Raw genomic sequence first — 19328 nt, forward strand, 5'->3', positions numbered from 1 at the left:
CTAATGGCTGCGAAGGAACCAAGAAGAGGTTCTTACACTGTTAGAAGCTACAGAGAGCTGGCAGCTCCACGCGGAGCCCGCAGAGCCCTCGCTTGGCCGTGCAGCCTGGGGGGGCCGGGCCCATCGCCCCGCTCCAGCGTTCCCAGACCCGCTGCTGACCTTGCCTTGGTTTTTTGTTGGTTGTTTTCTGTCGTGCTGGCCATCAGAGCAGCTCCCGTGGCCGAGTGACAGAGCCACGGGGCAGGATGGAGCGGGAGCAGCAGGCTGCTGGGCTGGGACCAGGAGAAGGGTGACATCACACCCAGAACAGGGCGATGGCACACCCAGAACAGAGTGACATCACACCCAGAACAGGGTGACATCACACCCAGAACAGGGTGACGTCATACCCAGAACAGGGTGATGTTATACCCAGAACAGGGTGACATCACACCCAGAACAGGGTGATAGCACACCCAGAACAGGGTGACATCACACACAGAACAGGGTGATGTTACACACCCAAGAACAGGGCGATGTTACACCCAGAACAAGGTGACGTTCACACCCGTAACAGGGTGACATCACACCCAGAACAGGGTGACATCACACCCAGAACAGGGTGACATTACAGCCAGAACAGGGTGATGTTACACACCCAGAACAAGGTGACGTTCACACCCGTAACAGGGTGACATAACACCTACAACAGGGTGACATCCCACCCAGAACAGGGTGATGCTCATACCCGTAACAGGGTGACATCACACCCATAAAAGGGTGACGTCACACCCAGAACAGGGTGACGTCACACCCTTCTTCCAGGAGAAGACACCCTGCCAACAGGCCGCTGCAGGCCGCTCAGTCCACACAAATCGTTTCATTCCGACTGTCCTCCAGGAGCCTGTTTACCCGATGAGCTTTCCACAAAGTGCCAATCACGTCGGTGTATGGACCGGTCGGTACCCACCTTCCTGGAAGGAGGGGGAAGCGTCGCTGCTCTGAGAGAGGCTGTCAGTTCTCTGCTCCTCACAGAGCTCCAAGCGCCGCTGTAGGCACTCCACCTAGTGGCTTACAGGCCATTTATAATTAATAATGCTCATGTTTGCTCTAGCGAGAGCCAACGGAGCCGCCAGGACGCAGCCTAGAGACCCGTAATGCATTTGTGAGTGCTCTCGTCCTTCATCCAGGGGGCTGAGCCCAGACACCTCAGCCCGAAACACGCCACAGGACCGCCAAAGCCACCGAAATTCAGGCGAGCACCACACGGCGGGGCCCCAGGGCCGAGCAGCCGGGTTTAAAGGTGGCTCCTGGGGGTGTTTCTTCTTCCTGCGACGGGCAGAAAACAAACGTGCAAAAGCAGAAGCCTCCCACACGAACCTGTGGCGATAAGGCTGGGCCCAGACCTGCCAAAAGACACGATGCATCCCAGGGAGCGGCAAACTAATTGTTTTAGGCAGCTGATTGCTTTTCCAGAAAAGTGGAAAGAACGGCTCCCGAGCCAGGGACACACAAGTTTACGCTGCTGTGGATTTAGCAGCGGGTTCTCTACTCACAAGTCATTCGACAGAGCCTGTACAGTTGCTGGAGGACTAATGAAGAATTTGTTGGCCACACGCGGGATTCTGCTGCCTTAAGGTCACTTTTCGGTCGCTCAAGGTCGGCCACACACCAGTTTTTTTCCCCTCAAAGCCACGCTGGGCAAGTCGCTTTGCTCACTTGAAAGGGAAAACAGAGCCAGAGCCACCAGTGCTGCCTACAGAGCCCCGATGACCACCTTCCACCCACCGCCATTTCCCAACAGCTTGCAAGGACAATCGACTTTTCTCTCTCCCCTTGCAAAGGGCCTGAGGAGAAGCACAGCCTAGATGTAAGGCCAGGCCCTTGTACCCGGGGCAAAGAAAAGATGAAGGGAATCACCCAGAACGACCTCAGAGACGAAGCAGGTTCCCTCCCCTCCCGTGAGCACCAGAGGTGTGAGAGAAGCGATCTGCAAGCACAAGAGAGAGTAATGAAACCCAAGGAAAGGGAACGCAGCGTGGAGGAAATATTTTTCCCCTGCGAAACTGTCTTTTCAAAATCTCCCCCCGCCTGCTGCCCTGCTTCAGCCAGAGGGAACGGAGGGCTGCTCGCTCTGTTTTCCATAAGACCCAGAACCAAATTCCTTAGAAACAGTGGTGAGGAAGCCAGGCATAAAATAAACTTCACTGATGTCAGATTCATTCCACTTTGTGGAGAGGTAAACAAGAAAAAAAAAAAAGCGCTTTAAATCAAGATTTATAAAGGTGCCTGAGGGAATCGGACACCCACACCCCCACATTGGCCTCAACAGATATTAAACTTAAACTTTGAGTCTCGGTGCAAGTCTTACAACTGGCAGATGACACACAGCTCCCGCTCTCTGGGAGGGCAGCCAGTTCCTGGTGCATCACTTAGAGACTCTCCTTCACTAAATTCTGGGAAAAAGGCACAGAAGGATGCGCAGCGGTGCCCTGACGGTCTCTAGAGGTGAGGCAGTATTTACTAGCGGGACCCAAGACCGACTGTTTCGCCTCCCAACCCAACAGCAAATACTGGGTGAGCCATAACCCCGTGGGAGTTTAACTGGGTGCAAGTAAGAGCCTGGAGTAAGAATCCAGTGCTAGAACAGGACAGCAGACCTTAGCCGGAATGACCTGAACACCCTGGGGCAGCCTCAGGCAAGAGACAATAGTTGTGCTTTGCGGGAGGGAAAAAAAAAATAATCACAAGGGCAAAACCCAGCACCAGGCACTAAGTGAGATGTCAGACTGTAACCCCGGGGCAGGGAAGGAGGCTCCCGAGGTCTCACAGCCTCCACCTGAGGCCTCCAAGAAGCCCGATGCTGTGTTTGGGGTCACGGGCCTGCCCGCCGGGCCACCGGGTCTGTAATGGGTTTGGGTTGTGTTCAGAAGGTCCCTCCACGGCTCTTAAAGCCCAGGCTGTGCTCCTGACGCAACTGGGAGCTGGAGCAGAGAGGAAGCCAGCAGCAGCCAGGCTTCTCTTGGATAAAGCCTTAAAAACAATGTGTTCAGGAAAGAAATCTCTGGGCAAATTCTCCTGCATTTTCTGCCCCCCTGTCCCCACATACATACTGCTTCATGGCTATCAGCTTGGAGTCCATGCTCTCCTGCTTTCCCTTCATCACCTGGATGTCAGTCAGTAACTTGGTTACGTTGTCTTGCCGAACCTTTATATCCTCGTTCTTTATACTGGATACCTGGAGACAGACAGGAAGATGTCAGTGGTGTTTCCTTCCTACCAAACGGTTATTTAAGCTTCAAAGTCAATACTGGAAATCATTCACCTCCCCTCTCTAGACCAACCACTGCATTCACACCTGAGCGCAGGACCTAAAACCAGCTGTCTATACAAAGCAAGTTTTCTGCAAGCAAATTGCTAATTGGAAAGATCAAATTCTGTCGCAGCCTAAAAAAAACCCAACAAATTATCTTTTTGGATCTGAAATACGGCGCTCAGATAAAACTGAAGGCCTGCACAAGAGCTGTTTGCCCACGCAAACCTTCACAAAAGAATCTCCTGGCTCGCTGCCTATTTATGACAGTCCTAAAATTAAAACTTCGCAGCCACAAAGACCAGGGAGCGCATTCGCACTGCAAACGGGAACCAAACTTCCTTCTCGCACGCGTTCAGAAGTCTCTGCTGCGTGCAGTGAGCTGAATATCGGTCTTGGCAATTAAGAAAGTCATTAGTGGGTCTGAGAAAATCCGGAGGAAGGCGGCAGATGAGCTCGCTGCAGCCGAGGCCCCCAGGCAGAACCGTGAGCCTCTGCCCGAGATCCCTGGGCAGCTGCTGGTCGCTTGGCATCCTCATCATTTCCACTACAAGTGTTAAAGCAGCTGAGGGGAAGATTCTGAGCAGAGGATTTTATTTTTCTGATAAAATACTCAGGAGAAATGACACCCAGGCATGTTTCACAAGAGCTGCACCACGTGAGAAGTCTATGAATCTGCCAAGTGTTATAGGGGTTAACACATCTCACCTATTCACTAGCAGCTTCCCTCCACTTCACTTGCCAGCAGGTCATATATCTTTAAGATCTCTTTACATCCTTCTAAGGCGTTTGCCCACTGTGAAAATGTCCAGAGGAACTAAATGCCTCAGTGAAAATGGCACTGACGGATATTTGAGAGCATCCTGGGATAGACAGGAGAGCGAGCTGCTCTCTACACATTGCTTTGATTAATATTTGGGACAGAATGACAAAAACATGTTTCTCCAGCCCACACTTCAGGACTAATAAATTAGCCTGGAAAGTTGCTAAGCATTTTTGGAACTCCTGATACCAACTGCTGTTCTACCATGTCTTCAGCACACGGACTGCAAGTCTGCAGTTCGAGAAACGGGGGCAGTTGTGAAGCATCTGTGAGTGTAAAGGGAAAAAGGCGTAAAGTTTCCGTGTGGGATGCACGGGAGGTTAACACATTTAAAATAACTCAGGTCCTTTCTTTTCCTCCCTCCACTACTACATCTGACGTATCTTCACACGTCTGTGTGAGTACACAGCGTATGGGCTTATGTTTCATTCCTTGATGCATTTTGAGCAAAGGCTGCAGCTCAACGAGCGATCACTCTGCCTCCGACTGAAAGGTACAATTGCTCTTCAGTCTCTCCAGAGGATGCAGCAAACTTCCCTCCACCAAGCTAAACTCAAACAGATGCTACTTGTTCAGAAAAACAGGAAAAATATAGTGACCTTGCTTACTGAACTCCGAAACAATTTGGCTCGCGAGGCCAGAGCGCTGGCTGCTTTGTCGGGGCTGTGGGAGAGAGGGGAAGTCTCCAGCGGTGCCGTGAAGAACCCAACACAGAAAACCTTGAGGAAAAGCCCCACGAAGAGCAGGGACTGGCCCTGAGAATCCGGGGGCAGCTGGTCACCAGGACGGGCTGTGGCTCGTAGCCAGGGAGAGGGCAGGGCAGCGCCGCTGGCACACACCGGGACGCCAGCGCCCCTCCATCCTTACAGCACACTGGTGCTTTTCAGCTTAATCCTCTGTTTTTAAACGGTTTATGGAGAGCGAGATCTGTTGTCTAAACTTACGCTGGTTACTTTCCTCTTGATGTTCTCCAGGAGATGTTCCTGGCCTCGGATGAAGTAGGGATGCTGGAATTCGGTATCGTCTTTCTCTGGCTTCACCAATCCTCCCTGCTCAATGTGGACGACCTTGCGAAAGCCATCTGGAAATCCAAGGGCACAGAAGTGGAGAAAAGGCTTAGCAGGCTAAACAGGAACTTGAGAAAGCAGAAACTAGCAGAGGTTCCCCTCGTCCGCTTAAACACCCGCTGCTCCATCCCTGCGTACTGCTTTCTAACTGATCTCACCCTAAAAATGCTGCGTGGAACGAGAAACCCCCCTTGAACCGAGTGGCTTTGGACAGAGGCTTGTGCTGAGCCTCTCGGCAGCGCTCGAGCCGTCCCCAGCCACCAGATCCTGCCCCTGCCCCTGCTCCTCTCCTCCTGCCTTTTCAACGCCGAGCAAGATAAGGGAAGACATATACTGCAACAAAGCTTTTTTTCAAGAATATCACTGAGAAGAGACTCCAAGATTTAGCACACGCTCTGGGCAACCCCAGAGGGCCTCTGTTTTATTTATGTGGGGAATAAAATGGTTTCTGAGAGCAACTCGCCACGTACGCCGCAGCGGCCGTGATGCAGATGAAGCAGCACTGCCTATCGCCTCACGTGTGAATGAAAGCAGGAACACCTGGGAGACAAAACCACGCACGTGCCCGTCTGCACACCACGGGAGAGGAGTTGGGACTGCGTTTAACTGAAGTCCCAAGGCGCTTCGTTCTCCATTTCAGGAGCCCGGTCCCTCCTCGCAGCACCTCACCCCACCAGCCCAGGATGCCGCTGGCACACCTAGATTAAATGTGCACATCCCAGGGCACTGGAGGCACCCTGAGCTTAACCTGAAAATAAAGAGGAATTTTCTTATAGTAAAGGAGAACCCCAAGGCACAGAAGGGAAATAAATGACTTCCCGGAGGCTTCAGAGCCTTTCCAGAAAACTCCTTCCTAAATGAGCTGTACAGCACTGCTAGGAGAGAGCTGACAGTCTCTGCAAACGGGGTGAGTAGCCCTGAAGCAGACAATCTACTCACCTTTATGCTAAAACCCCCCATTTTTTTTTTTTTTAACTGGTCTACTCCATTGTAAGAAATATAAACCCACAGCATTTGTCTCATTCCAATAGGTGGCAATTAAAACCATCCTGGCTGCAAGCAATCCCCCAGAACTACAGCGGCAAGCACCACTTTTGTTATTTTGGCAGGAACACAACCTCCAGGTGAGGGGGACGGTGCAATTCCTCTGCTCTGGGAAATGAAGGGAGAGGCACGGACAGCGCGTCTGCAACCGCTCAGGCAGAAGTTACACACCAAAGTCTTCAAATGCACTTAAAACACGTAAAAGCCGCTCGAGAAGAGAGTACAGCGCATCAAAGTTTGTTTGGGTCTCAGCATTTCTGTAAACTGCTTGGATAAATCAAGTTATTTAAGTTTCCCAGACCACAGCTGTGGTTAGAAAAAAAAACAAACAGAAAAGCTTCCTGCACTTGCAGCAGAGAGTGGTTTAGAGAAATTACACCTTATTGTAGTGATATTACCCAGTTTTTGGTTTTTCAAGTCATCCTTATAAACTAAAGGCCCGGTCCCGAAGCGCAGAGTGTGCCCCACAGCTATTCAAAGAGCTGGTGTTGAAAGGTAATGAAAATGTCATCCTTTCTAATAACATCGGAATGCTCTCTGCAGCCCACATCTGGAGCATTAACGCTAATCCCCGATATAACCTCCACGAGAGAGGGGGATGAAAGGCGTCCTTTATGCTGCTGCCCATCCCAAGAACCCGCAGCCACGGCGTAACCGTGCGCGGGGAGGAAGCCGAGCAGACTCTGCCGTGAAGGAACGTCTCGGGGATAATCCCAGAACGCTCCAGGAAGCGGCGGCTCCGCACGCTCCCATCAATCGCGGAGCTTTACACAGCCAGGCAGCTCTCGGCTTCCTCGCACGTCCGAAGGGTAAGGGGAGGATTAAGCAGGACAGGCAGGGAAAATCGGGAAGGGGGGAGCCTGGAGAAGAAGAATATTGCTTGATGAGTCGAGGGCAGGGAACCAGGAGCACGGAGATACTCGGTCAGAGCGGCAAAAGCTTTGGACAAATTCCAAACGTGAAACACCAGCTCTGGTTCAGTTTGTCCATACAGCAACCGGGACAGGAGCAGAGGTGGCCCCAGACAAAATTTCCACCTGAGCTTGCAGCAAATTCACAGAATCACCTTGGCTGGAAAAGCCCTCGCAGCTCCTCCAGCCCAACCATGACCCTCCCCCTGACCGTTCCCAACTCCCCCAGATCCCTCAGCGCTGGCTCAGCCCGACTCTTCAACCCCCCCAGGGATCCCGGGGACTCCCCCCTGCCCTGGGCAGCCCATTCCAACGCCCAACAGCCCCTTCTGCACAGAAATCCTTCCTCAGAGCCAGCCTGACCCTGCCCTGGGCAGCTTGAGGCCATTCCCTCGGGGCCTGGCGCTGGGGCCTTGGCTCCAGAGACTCATCCCCCCTCTCTGCCCCCTCCTGGCAGGGAGTTGCAGAGGGCCAGGAGGTCTCCCCTCAGCCTCCTCTGCTCCAGACTGAACCCCCCCAGTGCCCCCAGCCGCTCCCCAGCAGACCTGTGCTCCAGACCCTGCCCCAGCTCCGTTGCCCTTCTCTGGCCACGCTCGAGTCATTCAATGGCCTTTTTGGGGTGACGGGCCCAAAACTGAACCCCCTCAGCGAGGGGCGGCCTCCCCAGTGCCGAGCCCAGGGCTCAGACCCCTTCCCTGTCCCTGCTGGCCACGCCAGTGCTGACACAAGCCAGGATGCCATTGCCCTCCTTGGCCCCCTGGGCACACTCTGGCTCATTCTCAGCCCCCCCAGCCCCTCTCTGACCGGCAGCTCTCCAGCCACTCCTCCCCAGGCCTGTAGCCCTGCTGGGGGTTGTTGTGGCCCAAGGGCAGCCCCTGGCTAATCAGTGGTTTTTCCCGTGGGTCTGCCCATAAAGGTGACCAAGGCCCAGCATATGACATGAAACCCCGGTCTGGAGAATTTCACGACCCTCGCTCAGGTTTTGCAGAGGGCTTTGCAGCCTGAGGGCCAGCTCAGCAGCACCCTCACGTTGCTGGACGAGTCGCCCAGCGGGATAACGAACTTCAGAGTCCCCGCAGGGGAACAGGTAACACAACTATGCTAAGCACAAAGCGATCCAAGAAGCTAAACAAGCAAATCCCACAAAACTAAGTGTGGAAGATCATGTTCCATTTCGAGGATGTTTTTCTTCGCTGCGTGTCCTTTAACGATCCCCGTTCTTCAAGCAAACGCAACAAGCGGTGTGGGGACAAACTCTGAATTTACTTTCAAGTTCGGACACACATCTACGTTATCACTCGACTCTAAAATAAACTAAAATCCTCAAACTGTCTCCAATCACACGCTAAGAAATCCCTTTCACAAGGCAAGTAAATCAAAGCCTCTGTAAAACAGATTGGGAAGAGCAGGATCAATGTTAAAAACCAGATTAAGCATAGAAAAAAAAAGTTACAAACAGCTGAACTAGTTGGAGTAGATGATTTTCAAAGTCTTTTCCAACCTAGATGATTCTGTGAATACGGGATTTACTAATTTTCTAGCATCTGACTCACTTTTTTCCCCAGAAGCACTGAACCACTTGGGGAAGGTGGTGGTAGGAAGAAGTTTGAGCCCTGTCTTAGCTTGGCCCGGGAGATTGATCACTTCTTTTTTGCTCCTTTTTAAAAGAACAGTCAACTGCTCAGACACGCTTTTGTCCCATCCCCTCTTTCTGTTCCAGCTCTTCTATCCCTGTTACTGAAAGGAGGGGCTGGTGCCTGGAATAATGTTCTTCCCCTGCTCTCCACTGCCCTGTAACTATTCCGGAGGTGTCCGGCCATCCCGTGTGTGACTACACGTAAAGAGCCCAATGACATCCTTGTTCTCCTGGCAGGATTTGGTATTTTGGGCAAAGCTCTCCTCAACGGTGATGGGAAGTGGAGCATTCCCTCATTCTCTGGGAACTTTTCACCCTTCTCAGAGAGCTGGGCAAGCAGGTGCCACTTTTCGCATACACATGTGTGCAAGTAAAAAAAAAAAAAATCCCAAACAAAACCCAAAGCAAAACGCAGAAGACCAGAAAAGGTGAGGCTGAACCAACTGAATTTTCTTCCATGACAAGACAGCAAGCTTTATCAACAGAAAAGCAGGAGACACCTCAATCAAAGCATGACAACCCCAAAGTAGGACAATCAGCAAGATAAAACTGATACAATATGGGCACAAACCCAAAGAAAAAGCCTTGTTTAGGGAGCAGTTTGCAAAAAATCTTGTAGCCCTGGGTACAGGGGTGCGGGGCCAGGCCTGCTTGGTGTCTCTGTTAACATCATGAAGGACTGACTGGAGCGTGTTTGCCGAAGCAGCCGATAATAACACATCTGGGGAGAGCTGCAGGCATGCTGAAAGGCACGACGGCAATTCTGAGTGATCTGGACAAGAGGAATGAAAGTCACTGCTGACAAACACAAGGTACGACTCTGCGGTGGGAGTAAAACCAAAGAAATACGGGAGGGAAAACCAGTGGGTAGGTGGGAGCTGGACAGAAGATGGTTTGAACCAAACACAAAAGTCTGTTCCCACTGCTGAGAAAGAGGGCAGTGCCAAAAAGGGATGTGCACAGAAATACGGCCTTCGGGAGAGACAAATCGCTCGTTTTTATCCTACCCAGTGGTACACCCAGCGTTGGCTCCTGCACTTCAACAAAGAGATGGAACAAAGTCAGTTCCGGGAGGAATGTAAATCATTAAAGGCGGGAAAACAACCGATGAGAATGAACAAAACAGGCTGTTTACTCTAAAAAATAAATAAAAAATAAAGCTAGGACTGAGGAGAGGTATCAAATTTTCAAAACCACAAAGGCTGAGGCAAAGGGAGAAGGGATAAATCTCTGCGTATCTGCAGCAGACAGGAAAGCAGCGGAGGATTTCAACTGTAGCTGGGAGGGTTTGGGTTAGACATCCAGCCACCAGCTCCACTGTCCTCACGGTAACGGCGTGTCCTTGGTGAACTTAAGGAAGCTTGATTACTGGTGGCTTGGAGAAAACGGGTTAGATGTAAAATCATCTGGAACAACACAGAGGAAGTTGATCCTGCCTTGAAGCAGTGATTGTGAGGTCCCTCCAGCCCTATTTGTTATGATTCTATGGATTATTTTTAAAAAATAATTGCTAGTAGAGCGAGTTCAGTCCACGCCTGCTCTACACAACGCTGGCAGCAACACCCCGTCAGGAAAACGAGTGGAAAACGTCACACGTGGGTGGACCTGTCTCACTGGAAGCGTCCTCCTCCACGACTCAGGACGGCAAAACGTGCCATCGCAAACACTAACGATGGGACAACACAAGGAAAACATCCGGAACTCCTGCGCTAATAACCAGGGAAAATCTCAGAGTCTGAAGTTCTTTATATCTAGCAGGAGTTTTCAGCTTTAGAAGTTGTTATCCCCCTCAGTAGAGGCCAAGCTTAAAACTACCCCTTGGTGCCCAAAACCTGAGTGACTGCAACGCAAGCAAATGCTCTCAGTGAAATGTCAAACCCGGGCAGAGCAGGCGAACCTTATTTTAGGACAAACTTTGCCCTTTGCACTCCGAGCTGCCCAGAGATACTTACACATGTTGAGCTGCCGCACAAAGCTGGCCATGTTGTTGTGTTTGAAGTACTTTGGAAGCACCTCCTTGGCAAACTGGCCCTGGTCAAACACATGGAAGCTGCTTCCACTCTGTCAAAAAAACAAAACGAAAACGTTATCAACCACCGCTACACAGAAAGAGAGGAGCCCACCTGCCCCTTCGTTTCACAAACATCAATTCTCTGTTGCTGCGGGTGAAATTGTTAACGTGGTGGCAGGTTGGGGTGTAGTTTATGAGCTTTGCTGGAAGCTGTTACCATCTGACCAACGCAAGCTCCACAAACACGGCTCCGAGGGCCTCAACTACATCCTGCAGGTCCCGGCGCAGGCAGCGTTTAGCACGTCGCTGCGTCTCAGCTGAGCCAGCCTAACTGCCCACAGGAGCTTTCTCAGCCAGCGGGGGCTAAATCCCATTTCCTCACACGTGGCCCAGAAGACCGACGTGGATCTGCTGCGGAGCGTGGGCAGAGAGCCGGCGACTCTTTAAGCCAGGATCAAACTAATAATGGGGCAGAACCAGCAGAGCCCAACTCGCCAGAGACTTAAAAAAACAGCCCAGGAGGTTAAGCAGGCTGCAAAGATTAAACACCAATTTGCACAACTGCAAATCTATTAATTCCCAATTAACGTGTTCTCGTATCTACAGCAACGGCCAACAATCTTCCGAGCAAATTAAGACAACGAGGCCAGCCTGAATTTAAACACCAACATCTGCAAACAAACGAAGCCAAGTCTGTATCCTGGCAGTCCTGGGCAGCTCACCATGCCCATGCCAACAAGGCCCAGGGCTGGCAGAGCGAGAGCAACGCTGACTAATGAGCTTTAATTTTTCACCGCAACCGATAAGACATTTTCTATGTGTTGATTTAAAAAGTAGGAATAGGTGGGAGATGGGAGGAAGTGTTCCCGACCCTCTAAACCCTGAGGTATTTCTGCTATCGGATTTTGGGAAACGCGTTATCACCAACAGAACAGTGCGCGCCAAGAATAACTAGTTATTTTGACTATTATAACTATCTTGACTAGTAGTCAGGATCATATTTCAGCCACTTAAGCTTTCAGGTCTGCAGTGCTGCTTTATCAAGTCTGGTTTCTATTACCATTCTGGCACGCTGAGCGGGAATTATATTGTCAACACAAGCATCTGCAAAACAGCAAAAGAAGGGATTTTCATTCTGGCAAAGCGACACAAGAACTCCAAGTGCGTTTTACAACCCGGATTTTCTTCCATGACAAAGTCCTGCTCCTGCTAATATCATCCACGTCTGACCAGCACGCAGGGCTGGCCGGGGCCCAGAGGGGAGCCGAGCTCAGCCCGACAGCCAGGCATGGCACGGCCAGGAGCGGCCGGGCTTCTCAGTTCAAAAGCAAAGCGGCAGGGCCGGGCCAGACCACCCAGGCGACAGCAGAGGGACGGTGCCTCCACAGCTCCAAAGTGTGTGTGTGTGTCCCAGTTCAAGGAAAAGACCTTCACGTGAAGGGGCTGCTGCTTCAATGTTAAGCTCGGCCTTGCTGCACAAGGCCAGAAGCCCGTTACGGTGCCGAGCAACAAGACAAACACCAAGAAAAGTGCCACGGCTACACACCATGAGAGTCCCAGCCCCAACCCCCAGGGGAAGGATGAGGCCAAGGCCCTTCTGAGCTGACTTAGAGCATCAGATCAAATATCCACGAGACTTGATTTTCGGACAGGAGTGTCTTACTTTTGAAGTTACTGGGCAAACTCAATGCAGCATTAATCCTACAGAATTAAGACTACTAAAAAAAACAAAACCCCGACACTCCCCCCCAAAAAAAGACTTCAAAAGATTTTGCCTGCCAATAACAAAACCAGGTGAAGGTTTATTAAAAATCGACAGTGTGGGGTTTTTGGTCCACGGATGACTCCTTTACTCCTTCAGAGGCTTCGCCTGCATTTGAGTATTTGGGGGTTTTTTTATGGTCCTTTACTCTTTATCCAATTATTTACGAGTACTCTGAGTGGATTCTAATAGAAAAAAAATCCAGCAGAGAGATGGCAAGGAAGGAAGGAGGCACACACTACCCGTCTCCTAAAGATGGCAAACCACTACAAAGAAAACAGCGCTGAGTCCCACTCCAAGGTTTTCGGTTTCGCTGGAGCTGCTCCACGCCAGAGCTTTTGCTTTTTTTTTTTACCCCCAAGGTAAACAAGCTTGCCGGTGGTCTTCTCTCTGCGACAGCCGCTCACTGGACGTCGCTGCATCCAAAACACTCCGCGCCCTTCATCTACGTCCAGATCCCCCGGCCTGCCCCCCAGGCTCCTGCCCAGAACCTCCCCAGGAGTCTATCCACGCTGCTAACCACCGTGACAGATCTTCCTCTAGTTTCATGGGAGGATGGCTACTATATCCATCCACTTCACAAAGTTTCACCCAAATCTCAACGCGGTGCCTTCTCCTTCCGAGGAAAGGGGGAGGAAGAGGGACCTGGGGACAGGCTCTCACCCCTCAGATCTATCAGAAGCACCACACCGGTGATTTCCTTTATAATGTTGTTTGAGATTCATCCTAAAATTTGTATTTTTTACCGCTGAACCTCCAATTATTGGAAATACTCCCATTTCCAGTGTGTTTATGGCTGGTTTACGCACATTTTCTTGCACTCACACCAACTACCTTCCGCTTAGCCAGCTCTCCTGCCTTGCTGGTGTCAGCCCACTGCCCACCACCACGCTGCTGCAAAGGGGCACGAGGCTTGAGACTGAGCCTGTAAGGAATTTACAGGGAAGCCACCCCAAATTACACTGTCTGTGACAGGATTATTCCCACGGTTAGGGCTAAATCAACCCTGCACAGGCGTTAACCAAATTCCACCTCATTTTTAATCATGCCAGTTCTCCAGGTGGTCTGGATTCTCCTGCGCGGCATCCCAAACCTTTGCTGTGTTAACCAAGCCCAGGAGTGTTTTGTGAAAATTCTCTCAGCGCACCTCCTGTGCCAAAACCGTTACAAAAACTCCATTCGGGACGACTGTTCCAAGATTCCATCTTTCAGCAGCTCTGCCATGACCCCTCTCCAGACCAAGCGACCCTCCGAAAACTGTTGTCTGTGCTTCAGCCAGTCTCTCCCCCACAATTCTTACACTAATCCTCATCTTCTCCGCTTTCATTTACAATTTTCCATGCAGCGGAGGATCAGATGCTTTGCGGAAGTCCAGACACATTAGATCTGTCCCGATTCCTTTATCCAAAAAAAGGATTTCACATCCAGAGGAGAGGAGGTACAACCAATTCTTGGTAAATCCATGTCATATTTTATCCCGTTTCCATTTACTGCCATGGCTTTAGTTATTCTCCTCTTCAGAATCATTTCCAAAGCGGCTCAAACCGCTGAGGTCTAACTAAGTCATTAATGCTCCTCTTAAAATCAAACCACTTATACAAATGACATTAAGCATCTTTCTTGGGGTGACTGCTTATGCTGCAGAAAGCGGACAAGGGGGCTCCTGTTCTCCCTCACTGTTCAGGGATGCAAACCCAAGACTCTTGGCTGCTCGGGCTGGACAAAGTGTCACCCCCCCCAGGCCGGAATTCCCGCTGGGCACCTGCTCGCCCACCCCGCTGGGCCCACGCTCGGTGTTAACGATGCGACCGGTGGCGGGCGCAGGGCTCGGACCGTTTCACAGCCAGCACCGGGGTTTGTTGAAAAGGAAGAAACAAGGCAGGCAGATCTCTTCACAGGGCTCTGCGAAAGTTCGGGCAGTAAATGAATTACAGCTTCTCTTGCATAACTCCGATAGACTTTTATCTCGATGTGTTCCAAGTCTAGCTCAGACAGCATCAAATATTTCAGCACAGATCAGGTTGTTCTGTCAGAAGCCTAGGCTCTCCCTAAGCGGGGGACAACACGAAGTCAAACTGACTCATGTAACACTAGATATTTACAGCCTTTTGGCCAGCACCACACTTGCTCCGAGTCCAGACGGGCTCTGGCCACCCACTGCACGCTCCAGGTCTCCACATCTGCGCTGGCACCCTTCTGCTCTTCCCATCCTGCTCCTGCAAAGCCTCCCAGGCTTGAGACACCATTAATTCTTCTGGCGGACGACAAAGGAGGCGCCCCAGAGGATTTTCTGAAACCGATGCTTGGGGCTGAGAAGTCACTTGATTAGGGAAAGCGGCGGCAGAGTTTAGGCTCGGTGTGGAAAAGTCTCCTTCCGAGTCCAGGCAGAGCCACCACACACGAGGGGATTCTCTCCCTGCTGCCGACACGTGCTCTGTAGCAGGTTCACAGACCTCAAGTGTTTCACGTTTCCTCACTGACCTGTTCAGAATTCAGATTGCAGAAGAGCACCTGTGCTCAGCAAACATCTTGTCACCCCGTTTACAGACATCATAGTACTTCTAGAACCAAATAAAACTGCTCAAACCTTGCTGTTCCTCCCTTCCTGATGGCACTGAACATCTGAAGGGGCCACAAGTGGCAGGACTGGATGGAGGAGGACGGCTGTAAGTCATTCCACACACAGCTGCAAGCAGAGCTATACATTAAAGCTAAACATACAGACCCTCTGGGGCCCTCCCTTCAGGAGCATCGTGTGCCTCCAGCCCCAGAGCTGCCCCCACAGCCCCAGCCCCTCACACAGCCCTACGCTTTCAGAGCTTTCACACCAAAATTTCACTCTGTACCTTCTGCTCCTTCCCCCAGAGCACGTCATTTGCTGTCTACAATGACGAACTGCATGTCCAGAGCAATCTTTTAGCTCTCCTGTTCTTGCCGCCTCTGCAGTTTTCCTCTTTAGCACCTTCAAGTGAACCCAGGAGGAACGGTTGGGCACGGTTTCACCAGCACAGCAGCGGCGTTCCGAAGAGTGACCCAGGATCTGGGCTGGAAAAGCCCCTGAAGCTCCTCCAGCCCAACCATGACCCTCCCCCTGACCGTTCCCAACTCCCCCAGATCCCTCAGCGCTGGCTCAGCCTGACTCTTCAACCCCTCCAGGGATCCCGGGGACTCCCCCCTGCCCTGGGCAGCCCATTCCAACGCCCAACAGCCCCTTCTGCACAGAAATCCTTCCTCAGAGCCAGCCTGACCCTGCCCTGGGCAGCCCATTCCAACGCCCAACAACCTGTTAATGTTCAAATTTGTGAGACCAGCGCAAGGTTCCACAGTGCTCAAACTCCAGTTTGAATCTGAGCACGGAAACGCTGAAAACCTTTATAGAGATTGTCTGAGGCATTGACAAAACCCAATAACCCCCCCCCGGGAACTTCCCGGCCCCACCAGTGCCGGGAGCAGGATTAACCCCATGACATTCGCTCCTGTCCCAGCACTGAAGATGAACCAGACGCTCCTCAGGCCTCTCCCCCACCAGAGGGACTTTGTTTAAGCCTTGAAACCCAGGAATTAGAAAAATTTACCCGTTTCTTTCACCTTCCACCCTAAAGGTGAGACACGTTACCATCGAATACCTGACTGGTTTAGACTGGGGGGGACATTAAAGCCCATCCAGTGCCACCCCCTGCCCCGGGCAGGGCCACCTTCCACTAGCCCAGGTTGCCCAAAGCCCCGTCCAACCTGGCCTTGAACCCTTCCAGGGAGGGGGCAGCCTCACCCCCCTCCCGAAAGCAGCACTGCTCTGGGCTGTTTCGGAGCACTTCCAGCTGCAGGACAGCCATCTTTTATTTAAAAATCATCTCGGCCCAGACGCAGAGCAGGCCGCAGGACGACTCACTGCCCGTCCCACTCAGGTACCACCTCACTCATCTTAAAATACGGCGTGGAATCCACGTGGGTGCTGGCTTTGCTTCGCCAGCGGCTCAGCCCTTAGACGAGCTGTGCCCGGCCACCTCACCGCTGGCTGGTGGCCTCGGGGTCCGATGGCCGTGGCCTTGCCGGAGGGATGCTGTTGCCTTCCCTGGCTCCTCAGACCGCCCCGGAGGTGCCGCTGAAGCCCCGGTGCTGGAAGCAGCTCGGGGAGCACTCCTGCTAACAGATGTGTTGGGAGGGGAGGGAGAAGGAAGGCAGAAGGGCCACCGAGAGGAGGGAACAAACCCTGTGGCTACCACAGCGAAAGCTCCGAGTGCCCACCCGCAGCCTGGTGGCAGGATCCAAGGCAGCTCCGGCACCTTCACCCCTTGGGGTTACTCAGTCCCTACTCAGCGAGAGCCAACTGAGAGGCGAGACCAAAGCAAACACCCAACTGCCTGCCTGCCGCAAGGACCTGAAGGAATTGATGCCTCCAACTTTCCTCGACACAGAAAACCTCAAGGACAAGCCGCGGCCTTTGGATTAGTCTAAGGGATGTCCCCCGAGGGAGCGGGGGTGTGTGAAGGATTCACCCCCCACTCCCTTGCAGCTGCACAACGAACTCCGTAGATAAACCTCAGAGGGGGGGACACGGACTGAGGGAAACCGAGGGTTTATCAGCAGCTCCATCCCGTAGCCATTTGTGGCTCTATTGTGCTTGCCAGACACCAGCTTGCTTTGCCTAATGATGACTAATCAGCCTCCACCACTGAAGTGGCAACAAGAACTGATAAGAGATGATAATTTCTGGGGTGACTGAGAAGATCTCTGGGAACAGAGGAAAATCCAAAGCTGGGCAATGACCATCGACTCAGCGGGAACCCCTGCTCCACCTTTTCCCTCCTTTCCCATGGAAATGAATTGGTGGAATCCCTGCCCCTCCCCGTCTAGTATGCAAATCAGCTGATAACATGAATTTAAAAAGGCAACAGAAACTTTGCTGGGTGTGCACCCACCACTCAGGATTACTGGACCTAAGACAATGCTGGATCCAGGGGTGCTGATCCTGATTCCTCTGACTCTCTTTCTCCCTTTTCTTCTATTTCTTACAGATTTATAAGAGATCAAATTGCTTATTATCCTTTTCCAAGTTTAAATTGTTCTCTACTGCAGCCCAACCCTGAGCCTCCCCCTGACCGTTCCCAACGCCCCCAGATCCCTCAGCGCTGGCTCAGCCCGACTCTTCAACCCCTCCAGGGATCCCGGGGACTCCCCCCTGCCCTGGGCAGCCCATTCCAACGCCCAACAGCCCCTTCTGCACAGAAATCCTTCCTCAGAGCCAGCCTGACCCTGCCCTGGGCAGCTTGAGGCCATTCCCTCGGGGCCTGGCGCTGGGGCCTTGGCTCCAGAGACTCATCCCCCCTCTCTGCCCCCTCCTGGCAGGGAGTTGCAGAGGGCCAGGAGGTCTCCCCTCAGCCTCCTCTGCTCCAGACTGAACCCCCCCAGTGCCCCCAGCCGCTCCCCAGCAGACCTGTGCTCCAGACCCTGCCCCAGCCCCGTTGCCCTTCTCTGGCCACGCTCGAGTCATTCAATGGCCTTTTTGGGGTGAGGGGCCCAGAACTGAACCCCCTCAGCGAGGGGCGGCCTCCCCAGTGCCGAGCCCAGGGCTCAGATCCCTTCCCTGTCCCTGCTGGCCACGCCAGTGCTGACACAAGCCAGGATGCCGTTGCCCTCCTTGGCCCCCTGGGCACACTCTGGCTCCTGTTCAGCCGGCAAGGGGAGTTAATGCAAGCGAGCCCCTAGGTGAAATTTTACCAGCTGACCAAGAGTTCTGACATCAGCAGAGCAAGAAATTAAGTTTTAGGACGGACAGTTAAACACACCCCAGCAGAAAACCCCTCTGTCGCACGCGCAGCACGGGCGGAACCAAGGCCAAAGCTCCACACCAGGCTCTGTCCTAGTGACTGCAGAGCAGCCCCCCCAAGCAGCTCAGAGATCGCGTTGGGTGATGATGGTCACCACAGCTCTGCTCCTTCAGCCCGCCGGCCCCGAGCACCCCCAGGCCCCGCTCACAGGCTCTCCCCGGGCAGGAGGGGGAAGCGCCGCAGCGGAGCAGCGGCAGAGCCGAGGGGATAAAGCTGCGTCGTGCTCATCTTTGCAGGGCGAGGAGGGACCTCGTGGTGCCTAGGGTCGGCCCCAAGCCAGCGCAGGGGATCACAGCCTTCATATATTAATCCCAGCTCCGTCCTGAAACTTCTCTTTGGATGCCACAAGGCCTACCGGACCGCAGAGCCAGAACCCTCCTTTTTTTTCACTTACAACGTTTTGTCAGGGGAAGCTCGTAGCCGCACGATCCCGCTCATTTAAGCTTGGTCTTTCTCCAGCCATTGTTTTGCTGGGCTAAGGAAAGGTAACTTTCAGACCCTGGTTTCATGTTGCTAAACTCGCCAAAATATCAGCTTAAGGTGTCCAGGCACCGCCATGGCTTGGGCCTGACTTAAATGCAGTGCTGGTTTCTGGGGACCATGCTCTGAGCCGCATCAGGTGCTCGGATCTGAGCTTGCACGCACATAAAAAAAAAAAGCATAAAAGTTTGGGTTTGGTTCTGAAGCAGGAGAAGTGCTCTGATCCAATTCGTAAGGAATAAACAACTGCTTGTGGGCATAACAACCCAATTCCCAGAAGACAGCGAAAACCACTTACTTGGATGACCTCACATTTCACACGAGCAGGGTCCCGCCACTCCTAAAAGTGCTTTTCAGGGCTCGAGTCTCCCTGCAAGACCAGGCTCTGCGACACCGGCGCCTTCCTGCTCCCTTCGCTTCACTTCGCACAGCCACTCCTTTTCAGCACCGGCATCAGGAGAAGAACTACAGCAG

General features: G+C 52.5%; 1 protein-coding gene across 4 annotated transcripts in view; it reads right to left on the bottom strand.

Annotated features, from left to right (window-relative positions):
• Positions 1 to 19328, bottom strand: part of HSF1 (heat shock transcription factor 1) — a 71897-nt gene that overhangs the window by 43056 nt on the left and 9513 nt on the right. For all 4 annotated transcript variants that reach the window (XM_074898279.1, XM_074898277.1, XM_074898278.1 and 1 more), the window contains exons 2-4: positions 10726 to 10834; positions 5060 to 5196; positions 3093 to 3217 (exon numbers count right to left, since the gene is read on the bottom strand). In XM_074898279.1, coding sequence (XP_074754380.1) covers positions 3093 to 3217; positions 5060 to 5196; positions 10726 to 10834 — 371 coding nt within the window. The remainder of the gene's footprint in view (positions 1 to 3092; positions 3218 to 5059; positions 5197 to 10725; positions 10835 to 19328) is intronic.

The sequence above is a fragment of the Athene noctua genome, chromosome 2 (genome assembly GCF_965140245.1).
Source record: "Athene noctua chromosome 2, bAthNoc1.hap1.1, whole genome shotgun sequence".
Classification (NCBI taxonomy): Eukaryota; Metazoa; Chordata; class Aves; order Strigiformes; family Strigidae; genus Athene; species Athene noctua.